Source organism: Mustela lutreola, chromosome 12 (assembly GCF_030435805.1).
Source record: "Mustela lutreola isolate mMusLut2 chromosome 12, mMusLut2.pri, whole genome shotgun sequence".
NCBI classification, from domain to species: domain Eukaryota; kingdom Metazoa; phylum Chordata; class Mammalia; order Carnivora; family Mustelidae; genus Mustela; species Mustela lutreola.
The window spans coordinates 4,398,297-4,409,063 of NC_081301.1; the positions used below are offsets into that span (position 1 = coordinate 4,398,297).

At 53.5% G+C, this 10,767-nt stretch overlaps 1 protein-coding gene across 1 annotated transcript in view; it reads left to right on the forward strand.

The window, feature by feature from the left end:
* MED27 (mediator complex subunit 27) overlaps positions 1 to 10,308 on the forward strand; it is a 193,353-nt gene extending 183,045 nt beyond the window's left edge. Inside the window, exons 7-8 of the mRNA XM_059141031.1 lie at positions 7,472 to 7,549; positions 9,710 to 10,308. Of these exons, the coding sequence (XP_058997014.1) occupies positions 7,472 to 7,549; positions 9,710 to 9,844 (213 nt within the window). The 3' untranslated portion in view covers positions 9,845 to 10,308. The remainder of the gene's footprint in view (positions 1 to 7,471; positions 7,550 to 9,709) is intronic.
* Positions 10,309 to 10,767: the final 459 nt, after the last annotated feature.

Here is a 10,767-nt window from a genome sequence, read left to right on the forward strand (position 1 = left end):
CGGAACCCTGAGTAGAGACCCGAAACTCTTGGGCTGATCTCCTTGTGGAGCATTCGAGCATATCCAGTGAGTGAAAGTTTTGATGAAGTCCCAGAACCTAAGTCAGGTTCGGTGGGGTGAGGTTCAGAGCTGACGACTAAAGAAAGAATTCTTAAGACATCTTTGGTGCAAAATGGTGGTTTATTAAAGCACGGGGACAGGACCCGTGGGCAGGAAGAGCTGCTGCCCCGGGTTGTGAGGAGTGGCTGGTTATATACACAGGAGTTGGGTAGGTGAGGACAAAGGGTTGTTCAGAAGGGCTATTGGGATAAAGAAGACTGTCAAGATATGGAAGGCCTGGTTACTATCAAGCCAAGGCCACTTTCCCTCTAATGAGGCACTAACATAAAGACAATTGGGAGTCTCCTGGTGGAATGTTACATTCCTGCTATCAAACGTCCTTGTTAGTGAGATTTAGGTCTTAAAAGAAATTTAACTTTATTTACTTTTCCTTCTACCTCCATCTCCTTCGGGTTTTTTTATGGAGGGGAGGGTGACATTAGGGCTTGAGGAACTGAGTTATGTATCTTTGGAAATTGGGCTATTGATAAGGCAACTTCTTTGTTGTAAATCTCAAGGACATTTGTAAACCAAGAGAGACTCCTGCCTTGCAGGATTGTGATCTCTGCAAGATAACCATTTGCTCTTCTTTTAGGGCAGTCAGGGGTGCCTGTGAAATGTCACACATATTACCAAGGGGAGTGGGTGGAGAGGGGGTGCAAGGTGCCAGCCCCTGCTCCATTCTCAGCCAGCCTCCTGCTCCCTCATCAGTTTCATTTTTATTCTTTGATTTGCGGCGTGGGTACAACCAAGTGGCCTGTGTTTGGTTGGTGCCCCCTTGAAGCCCATCCGGGAGGCTTCTAGCACCAAGAGCTGCTCCACGCCAACGGTCTCCCTGGTTCTGAGCTGGGTTCTCCGAGCTCTTGGTAACTAGAAGCTGAGGTGGTAGGTCACACACATCAGGCAGTGGGTGGGTTCCTGGAGTGGGGCAGACAGGCTCATCCTTTTTTAGAACAAAGGGCTTTAATGTCCCCGCTGGTTGGCCTGAGGGTGGAATTCTGCACGGATGTGCCCTCAGGCCGTGCAGCCAGGCCCTGCAGCGGAGTCCACTGAAAACCTAGACCCGGGTCTGCCAGTGATCCAGCCTCCTGCTCCTATACCAGGGCCAGCGGGAGAGTGATGCGGCCAAGGTCACCCAGATAATTAGCGATGAATCCAGGACTGAACCCTGTCTCCTGACAGCTGCACATCACCTTTCCCAGCACGCTGCCTTTGGTTATGTTAATGTAGGCCACAGAGAATGTTTTCTTCTGAGGAAGTAGAAGCAGGTATTGGCTGGAGGAAAGCCGGAATCTGGGCTTCAACCAGGCTTCTCTTTTAAATAAGCAACTCCTAAACACTTGGGCACTTAACTTTCCCTATTCATCTTGTGGGACACACTTTTAATAGAAGCCTCAGCGTTGCTGGCTTAGTGGGGGTGGCCTTGGGCCCCATGGGCCGTGTGCTGGCAAACAGTTGGCTCTGTGCCATTGGCCCGTCGCAATAGGAAGTGCGGTGTCACTGGCCGCAGCCCTCGCCCTGCTGGCAGGGAAGCAGGCAGTGGCCCGCAGCGTGGTCATCTGTGGTCCCTAGTCGTGCTGCCGTCACAGTCACCTTGGGGAGCTTTGTAACCACACACATCCTGGCCCCCAGCCTGGCTGGACTCCCTTTTAGAAGCCGAGGGATGGTGCCCCCCTGCACGGCCTCCCCTCTGTGCTCCTCGCCTCGGCTGCTCTGCGAGCCCTCCGTCCCGGCCTGGAGGGCCGCACACAGGCAGGGTGATGCCTACACCCTTGGGGAGCTCAGGAACCCCTGAGAACAGGCCCCGGGCCACCAAATAATGCAGTGCAGCCGCTCCCTGACTCATAGAGGCTCAACTTGGGATCTTTCGCCCTTACAGGGTGCGAAAGCAACACACATTCAGTAGAAACAGTACTTCGAAGTTTGAGTCTGGGTCTTAAGCTAGCGACGAGCGAGAGCTATGGTCCTGTCTCCTGACGCTGCCAGCAGCCGCTGCCCTGGGTCAGCCCTGCCTTCATGAGGGCCACCGGCCCCCCCACTGCGCGCAGACGGCCGCTCTGTGCGGTGCTCTCAGCAGAGTCTTCAGTACGTCACATAAGACACCCTGCGCTTCATTATAAAGTCGGCTTTGTGTAAGACGAGTGCCCAGCTGTAGGCGAGCGCGCGCGCTCAGAGCACGTGTGAGCGAGGCCGGGTGACTGGCTGCATCTCCAGCTTAACACCAGCGCGAGTCGAGAAAAATCTGCAGCACGGACGGTCTTTTTAGAAGAGGAAACTGCTGAGGAGTGAGAGCATGTTGAGAGTTTTGCCCCCTCCGTGTGTCGCCGACTCTGTTTGCCACCTCTCCGTCCTTTGTTCTTCTCCAGCAGGTTAAGCACAGTCTTTGCGGTTGCCATGACCTTCAGCAGAAAGTAGCCCTGCCGGCCCCAGCCCTGTGCTCTCGGCCCCACAGCTGGCCAGAGGCCACCAGTGGGAAGACGAATTTGGACTCGATGAGCCAAATGTAAAAGAGGACCCCCTCTGGGTAGCAGCCCCCCCCCCCCCGTTCTGTCACACCTTCATTAACGTGTGTGCAGCTCTCAGAAGTTCGCCCTGCCCTCCCTCATTCTGCGTGGCAGGGAGACTCCACCCAGAGACCTTCTGGGGGCCCCAGTGGGATGGGTGCCGGGGCTGTGACGGGGCAAGAGGCATAGGGAGAGCCACATGAGCGGCAAGAGCTGGGCCCCGAGTCCTGCCTCCTCCAAGACCTGAGGGCCCTTCCCTTGTAGGAGGGGGTCGCCTGGGTGTGCCACTGCCTCTCCGCACCCCTGCAGCTTCTGTCGGGGCGCAGGCGCCTGCTGTGCGGCTCTGGAGCTGCTTGAGCGGCCGGGCACTTGACCTCCCGGGACTGCTTCCTCTCTCGGGAACGGGCGGGCTCATCACAGCGCCCTCCCGCCTGGGCCGTGAGGATGGGGCCCGAGAATGCCCGGAAGACCCACGGCAGGGTGGGTGCTGCTGTTCTAGTGCTGAACCCTGGTCTGAGGTCCTGCGGCTAAAATGTAGCAGACCACACTCAGATCCGCTCAGACCCGCACCGACTCCTGCCACGCTGTGTGGTGTAGACCACCTCGAGCAGGGCTACGGCTCCCACGCAGGCAGCTCCGCGTAGCCTTGGGCTGACATGACTCGTGATGTCCCGCGCACCCTCGCACGCTCGGGCTGGAGACAGCAGAAGCTCCTCGCACACAATATGGTGCAGGAGCTTCAGGAGCCTGTTGTGACTGGCATCTCCTTCGCCAGCGTGTTGACTGACAGCTGTTTCAAGGGCTCTTGAAAGATTCGTTTCTCCCTGGGAGCTTAGTTCCCCGCCAGTCTGGGTGCCTGAAGACCTTCCCTGCCAGTCTGCGCTGGGGAGAGAATTTTGGGAAGCCCTGGTTGGCAGAGGAGGAAGAAGAAGCTGATGGGGAGACTGATAAAGCCCCTCAGATCCATGATGGCCGCTGGGGTGTCCCCTCCTCAGGAACCCACCAGCGGTGAGCCGGCAGGGGGAGGGCGCCCCACACCGAGCCCCAGGTCTGCAGTGGTCCTTGCCCGGAGGTGGAAAGAGACCGCTCTCGGCGGCAAAGCCCCTGTGTGGCTGTCTGCTCACTGCTTTTTGGTTTTATTATTTTTAAATAAGTTCTGCCCCCAAAGGAGGGGCTCAAACTCACAGTCCGGGGATCAAGAGTTGAACCCTCTACCGACTGAGCCCACAGGGCGCCCCGCCCACTGCTTTCTGAGTGGCCCAATCCCTCTGTGCCTAAACTTCTCCTGCCCTCGCTGCTGACCTGGCATCAGGTCCCCTCTGCTTTTCTCTATGGGGTCCCCTGTCTTGCTGGTCTGTTGTTACTTTGCTCCACCTTCCCTTGCCACCGCTCAGCTTGAGGTCTGCTTTGATCTGTTCTCAGGGCTTTCCTAACCGCACTCACTGGAGGGATGAATGGCCTCCCTTCCAGGAAGCATTAGTGCCCTTCCTCTGCCTCCCCCACCGGGCAGGGTGGCTTTGATCTCCCGGTGGAATCCTGGGAGCTGTACCTTACTTGGGGGCCATTGTGGTGGGGCCCAAGCCTCGGCTGGGCTGGCACAGAGTAGATTTAAATTAAATTGGTTAATAGCAAAATATTTTTGTTGCCTCCCAGCCTGGTTTTTTTTTTTTTTTTTTTTTTTCCTTCAAAATCTTGGATGCTGAGCAAAATACAAAACAAAACAACAAAAAAATTTTCATTATTGAAAAGTTTAAAACAAGAAAGCAGTGAAGGTAGAATGCTTGACAGAAAGGAAGACCATCGCAGGTGACTTTCCCCGCACTCTGCAGCCATGGGCGAGTCTGGTGCCCCCGAGTCTGGCCGCAGGAACCCCAAAACCAGTAGTGAAGGAGCTTGTGAGGAAGAGAGAGAAAATACAACAAATCTGTCCGTTTGTTCTCCTTCTAGTAAGATGTCTGTCATTTGTGATGGGAAAGTGGGGACATTAAATGATCGTATCAGCACAAGAAAAACTGTCACCGTTTAGCAATATAAAGGAGTAGTTTGTACTGGACCTTGTGAAGAAGTGGCTAAATTGGGCCGGATTGCCCTACTAATAGAGAAACTAATGAGGCACCCTCTCCAGGAGCCAGAGGCCGAAGAGCACTAAGCTGGATCTGGAGCAGGACCCAGAGGATTTTCTGGTCCATTCGGTCGGTTGTTCTGCTCTCAAGTGCCCAGCTGTCCAGCAGCCACGTTTGCACATCTCCTGACCTGGGCTTCTCATCGGGCCTCTGGTGCACTGAGGACTGCACTGGGCTGGGACACGAGGCAGACGATGCCCAGGCCCCTGGGGCTGTGCCTTTTCCAGAACCTGCATTGCAGGCCAGGGGTCCCTATTGGGAGGGGTGGTCCCGGCTTGGGGCCCCCACTGCCCCTCCCCAACTTTGTGAGCAGCCACCTGCCCAACCTCTGGAAGTCTGAAGTCTCCGTCTTCTCCTCTTTAAAATGAAGAGCAGAGTACACCCACCTCAGTTAACTTTCAGTGTGCTGCCGAATTTTATATGTTGGTCATATACAATGTTTCCTATTAAAAATTCTACAAAGAAGAGCAAAGAAAACATGCAGCCAAACAAAGCAGGCCAACCTGGGCCGTGGCCTCTAGACAGCCAGTGTGACTGGGGAATTTGGCCCCAGGACAGTTGCTCAGTCTGCTGAAGTGGACAGATCTAGCCCCGTCCCAGGGGACTCCTGGAACTAGTGATGAGCTCTCCGCATCTGGGGAAAGGAGCGTACCCGTAACTAGGGGATAGCATGCCATGGGCAAGCAGCGCCTGGCTTCCCGGCTGTGACAGCACTGACACGGGGGGCAGGGCTTGATAGAAGCATTGTAAAGTAAACAGCAGGGGCTGGAGAAAGAATTCTCCAGAAACTCTCTTTCGTAAATGTTCCACAAAATGGCATGTGCATGGGTGGTTTTATTTAGCAGTGGGTCTGGGTGGACAGGAAGCAGCCTCCAAGCTCAGGGGCCGTGGGGCCCAGTTTGCTTTGCTGTGTTTTTATGGCCATAATTTCACCCCACCGATCACCACCCACCATCTTGCCAAGTTATCATTACTACTGTTTAAAAAAAAAAAAAAAAAAGCATTGCTCATTTTAGAAAGCTGTCTGTCAGAAATGCTTAAAATAAAAACAGTCTGCACTTGGAAGGATAAGTACCACTTATCTGAAAGTCACTTGGGTAACAATTTCTCAGCAGTGTTGGATATGTGACCTGTAGCTTATGTTTCCAAGAAAGTCAGCACAGGTCTTCCTGGTAGGTGGCCTTTGGCGAGTGGGCGTTTTTAGTTTACTTCTTGATCCAACAAATATGTATTTATTGAGCAGCTGCTGGGTGCTGGGCGGTGTTCTAGGGCTTGGGGACGTAGCATGGACAAGATGGGCCTGATCCTGTCCCCACAGAGCTAATCGTCTTGTGGCTTCACCAGCCACCAGGCAGGCCACGAAGTCCAGCAGGGAAAGAGTGCTTGTCCGGAGACGAGAGGATCAGAAGGGAGGGGAGACAGGCAGGGCTGCAGCCTGGCTGGGCGGGAGATGCTTTCCACGCACGGCCATTTATTTAAGGGAAGTGAGGCTCAGGTTCCGTAAGCTAGGGAGCCTGTGTCCTCTGTCTGGAGCGTGGCCTCTCTGACCTTGAGCGTGGACACAGCTAGACTGACTACTAGATTGTTTGCAAACTCACCACGTGGAGCCTGGAGCAGCCTTTCTGGGTTCCTTCCACCTGATGGCTTTGTCCCCTGCCGCTTAGGTCCATTGACACATCACGTGGTGTCCGAGGACATGTAGAAACTGGGGAAGTCTACACCAGGTAGACCCACGCTACTCCTGCTCAGAGTTGAATATTTTACATGGGGTTTTATTGTTTGTGTGTTTCATTTTGTTTTTTAACCATAACATTTACAATGACAAGAATCCTACTGAAGGCAGTCAGCTAAACCAGGACTTTGAACAACTGTCAGACCAGGTATTATTAATTTGCTGCTTGGTGGCAGGCATTAGCGATTTCAGAACTACAAGGGATCTTAGATTACTCCTTTGTTTTTCAGAAGGGACACTGAGCCCCAGAAAGATGAAGTAGTTGGGGGCTTCAGCCCATGGTGCCTTGTCTGGTCACCGGTTGCCTCTGGAAGGCCTAAAGCAGTCTTGCCCTCAGCCCTGCTGATAAAGCCTCTACTTGGAGTTTGGAGACAGTGGGTATGGCCCACCAGGATGCTGAAAACGGGCCACAGCTTTGGGAGAGAAAACCACATTTTGAGTGGCAAGGCACCTCGGAAAGGTAGTAGGAACTGTGAGACCCAAGGGAAAGATCGTGAGAAATTGCCAGATTCTGGGTGATGGAATCATAAAATCTCTCCAACAACAAACTGTGAGAATGAGAATTACAGGAAGCAGAAAGACCAGTTCCCCGCCGGGGACGTCGTTCCAATGTGAAGATGAAGTCGAATGTGGACAGGTGGAAAAGCTTCTTTGCATCCGTGCAGTCTCATCCTGCAGTGACTTAGCTAAAAATCTCTGGGTCCTGCTGGCCTTTCCCCCCTCCGCTGGCTGTGGGCCATGGCCCTCCTCTCAGGTGCACACCCCCCGCCCCCCGCTGCGGCTTCCAGTTGTTGCTGGAACTCACTCCTCTACCTCCAGGCCTGAATGCTTGGTGTCCTCCGCCTACGACACTCCTGCTCCCCAGCTTTGTTCACTGATTTTTGTACTTGAGATTTTGTTTTAGATGCTCTTTCCTTCAGATCGCTTTATCACAGAAAGGGAACGCGTTGGTTTTCTTTTCTCCGTGCTGCTTTGGAGTGGCCTCTAACCCCTGTCATTGTCCCTGGTTCCAGGTGACAGACCACGCCACCACCGCCCTGCTGCACTACCAGCTGCCCCAGATGCCGGACGTCGTGGTCAGGTCCTTCATGGTGAGTGGCCGCAGGAGGCACGTCTCCTTCGAAAACCTTGGCTCCCCCCAAGTAAGAGCAGGCAGCTCAGAAAATGGCTGTTCTGCCTCTGGGCCGCGGGGCCTTGCTGTGGGAGACGGGCCAGCCTGGAGAACTGAGGCTTTCTTTACACTGGGAAGGAATTTATGAGAATCCGTTTCCCACTTAATTAACTGGTGTACTCTGTCAGGCTGAACAAATGGTGGTTTCAGAAGTGATCTCCCAACACAGTTACCCACATTGATTTAGTCAGTAGATATTTATTGAGCGCCTCATCTATGCCAGACCCTATGTTTGGCGCTGAGCAGGTGCCAATGACTAAGGCAACTCTTGCAGTGCCCCCCAAGACATGTACATTCTCAGGTTGGAGCTCAGGATGGGGAGTGACCCCAAAACAGCCAGACAGCCATTGTACTGGTGTGTTGGAATCGGCTCCGGCCAGCTCTTGTGAAATGTCGAGAATTTTGCAACCTGGTTATTCGATTACTAGTAGCTTGAAATTGAACCAGAACATTGGCACTGCCGACGTCAGCGAGCGCTGCAGGTCAGAGCCCGCCGCCGCCCCAGGGGCTGGCTCATCTGCACGCCTCTGCCCAGGTCTGCCATGTGATCCCCCGGCCGGCCCGCGCTAGGTCCTTCCAGCCAGAATGGCAGCTGTGCGTGTCCGCATCATGCGGACATGGCTTCGTGCTCTCCCCTTGGTAGGCTCCTTCTCTGGCTGCGGCTGAAGCTCCCTTCTCAGTGCATGCTGGGAAGGTGCCAGTTAGAGACCTACTGTAAGACCTACCTGTTAGCAAGTCCAAATCAGCGTTGACAGCCAGGTGGAGTAGCGCTCAGCCGCGTCATCACGTCAGTTTGCCTCAGCAAGTGAGCTTCTTAGAGAACCCGCAGTTCATTTCTTGGAAGACACAAACCCGACTTATTGATCGGCCTCACGGCGCTGCGGGGTGAGCGAGCAGCCCCGGGCGCTCGGCCGAGCCAAGAGGGAGGATGGTCCTCTGACAGCCTCCGCGAGCTCTTCCCTTCTGGACGGATAAAGGGTCTTGCTTTTTAACCTAACATGTTGTTATGCCCAGTTTCCCTTTGGTAACTGACTCTGGGATTTGGGGAGGATCTGGCTTTGGTCGCCACTGGAGGATAAACAGTCCAGCTGAACGGTCATCCGCCACCGTGCACTTAGAGCCAGAACCTCGGCCGCCTGGCCGTTGGAAGGCAGACAGCAGCGATGGGCCACAGTCAGCCACCGCCAAGGCAGCTGTGGTGGAGACAGAGGATTTGTATCAATAAACTCGACCTCCCTCTTGAAAGAGCAATTTTCTCTTATCGACATAATTCAGGAGGACATTAAAGGATGAGATTCATGTGCTCCTATCACAGTGAGAACTTGCTTAACTTGCTTGCCTGTTGTGGTGGGGTTTGGGTTGGGTTGGTTTGGTTTTGTTTTTCTTTTTTTTTTTTGTAGCAAATCTCCTTGAGTCTGAGAATTGAGTTACGGGAGTCTCATCCTTATGTATGATGCCCGGGAGAACCCTGCACTCTGAACCACTCAAGTGTATATTCGCCTCTTATTATGTTATTTGGTGGCACCAGGGTGTCCCCACCCTCCCCCAGGTGCATTGGGCCTCATTGTGACAGTGAGCGATGACCTCTGAAATCAGATTAGAAGAAGGCATGTTGACCTCAGGAGAGAGTTCGAACACTGTTATCGACGCAGAGTCTCCCTCCACAGCGTCCGTGCCTGCTCCTCGGCCAGGAGCGGGGCGAGGACCAGTGCGCATCTTCAGGGGACACGGGACACAGGACTGAAACATGGTTGCGTGCGGCCCCGAGCCCCAGGCTTTGCGCCAGTGCACAGCCGCTCCTCCAGGGAGCACTTCCTGCCCCTGGGAGCAGGAATTCCTATTTTAAAAATACCCTCAGCTGCGGGGATGGGGGGCACTGGGACAGCACCAGAACTGAGAATCAGTAGCCTTGTGACCTTGTGGACTCTGCGTGCAGCGCTCTCTGAAATAACGGGCCGTCTTTTGGGTCACAGCCAATTTGAGTTCTCTGGCCTCGAGGTCACTGGGCTTGACAGGAAGGATGACACTGGAAGCACCCAGGTCCCATTTCTTCTATTTCTCTCCCCACTTCTCTTTTTAGACCTGGTTAAGAAGTTACATAAAGCTGTTCCAGGCCCCGTGCCAGCGCTGCGGGAAGTTTCTACAAGATGGCCTTCCCCCGACGTGGAGGGATTTCCGAACCCTCGAAGCCTTCCACGACACCTGCCGACAGTGACCCAGCCCCAGCCCCAGCCCGGTGGGCCTGTCAACCCCGCCCAGCACCTTCCCAGATGAGCCCTCCGTCGGAGGATGGCTCAGACCTATCCTCACGGCCCCAGACCCAGGTCCCGCGCTCTGCCCCGACCGTCATGCAGCCCGTCCTACGTTAAGGCTGAGCTGCTTCCCTGGCAGATTCCATCTCGTGTGTTTGGGACTAATTATACACTGTCACTGGTTTATGGAAGGCAGAGAGGACCTTTTTAGAACTCAGAAAAGACAGTTATGCAGCCTGTTCTTTCTCGCATGTTAGCAGCGCTGGCAAATTGATTCTCCTGGGTCTGTGTTCTAAGTCATTTTCATGAGCCGTTATCGTTTAAATGAGCCCGTGTTCATGCATATTGTCACGCTGGGTGTTTGGTTTGGTTTGGTAACTTATTTTTTTTTTTTTAATAAGCACTAAATCTTTTGTATCCCGGACAAGGCTTTGTCTCCTATTTCTTAAAGCACCTTCTGCACTCAGTTGAGTGAACATGTGAGCGGATCTGGGCCTTTTGAAAAACAAACAAACAAACAAACACTTAGTAATGTCTGTGTTTAAAACATTGTTCTTTCCGAGGACACATTTCCTTGCTTCTTGCTTTTAGGAGAGAGGACGGTGTTGGCAAATACGCCATTTCAGAGATGTTTTTGCAGTTTGCAAAATGGATTGTTCTTTTTGAGGAAGAAAGCACATACATGTTTCTTTCTGCTAAAGCAATAACACACATACTTACCAAAGGGGAAGGAATCTGCCCATGTTACCAGCCAGAACACATGTAAGCAGGCATGAGAAGGACGCCTGGCTTGTTTGTCCCATGTTTTATCCTAAATATTACTGTGAACAGATGCCGGCCCAGTTCATGCAGAGCCTCGACCCCAATATAGAAAGCCGTAATCTAT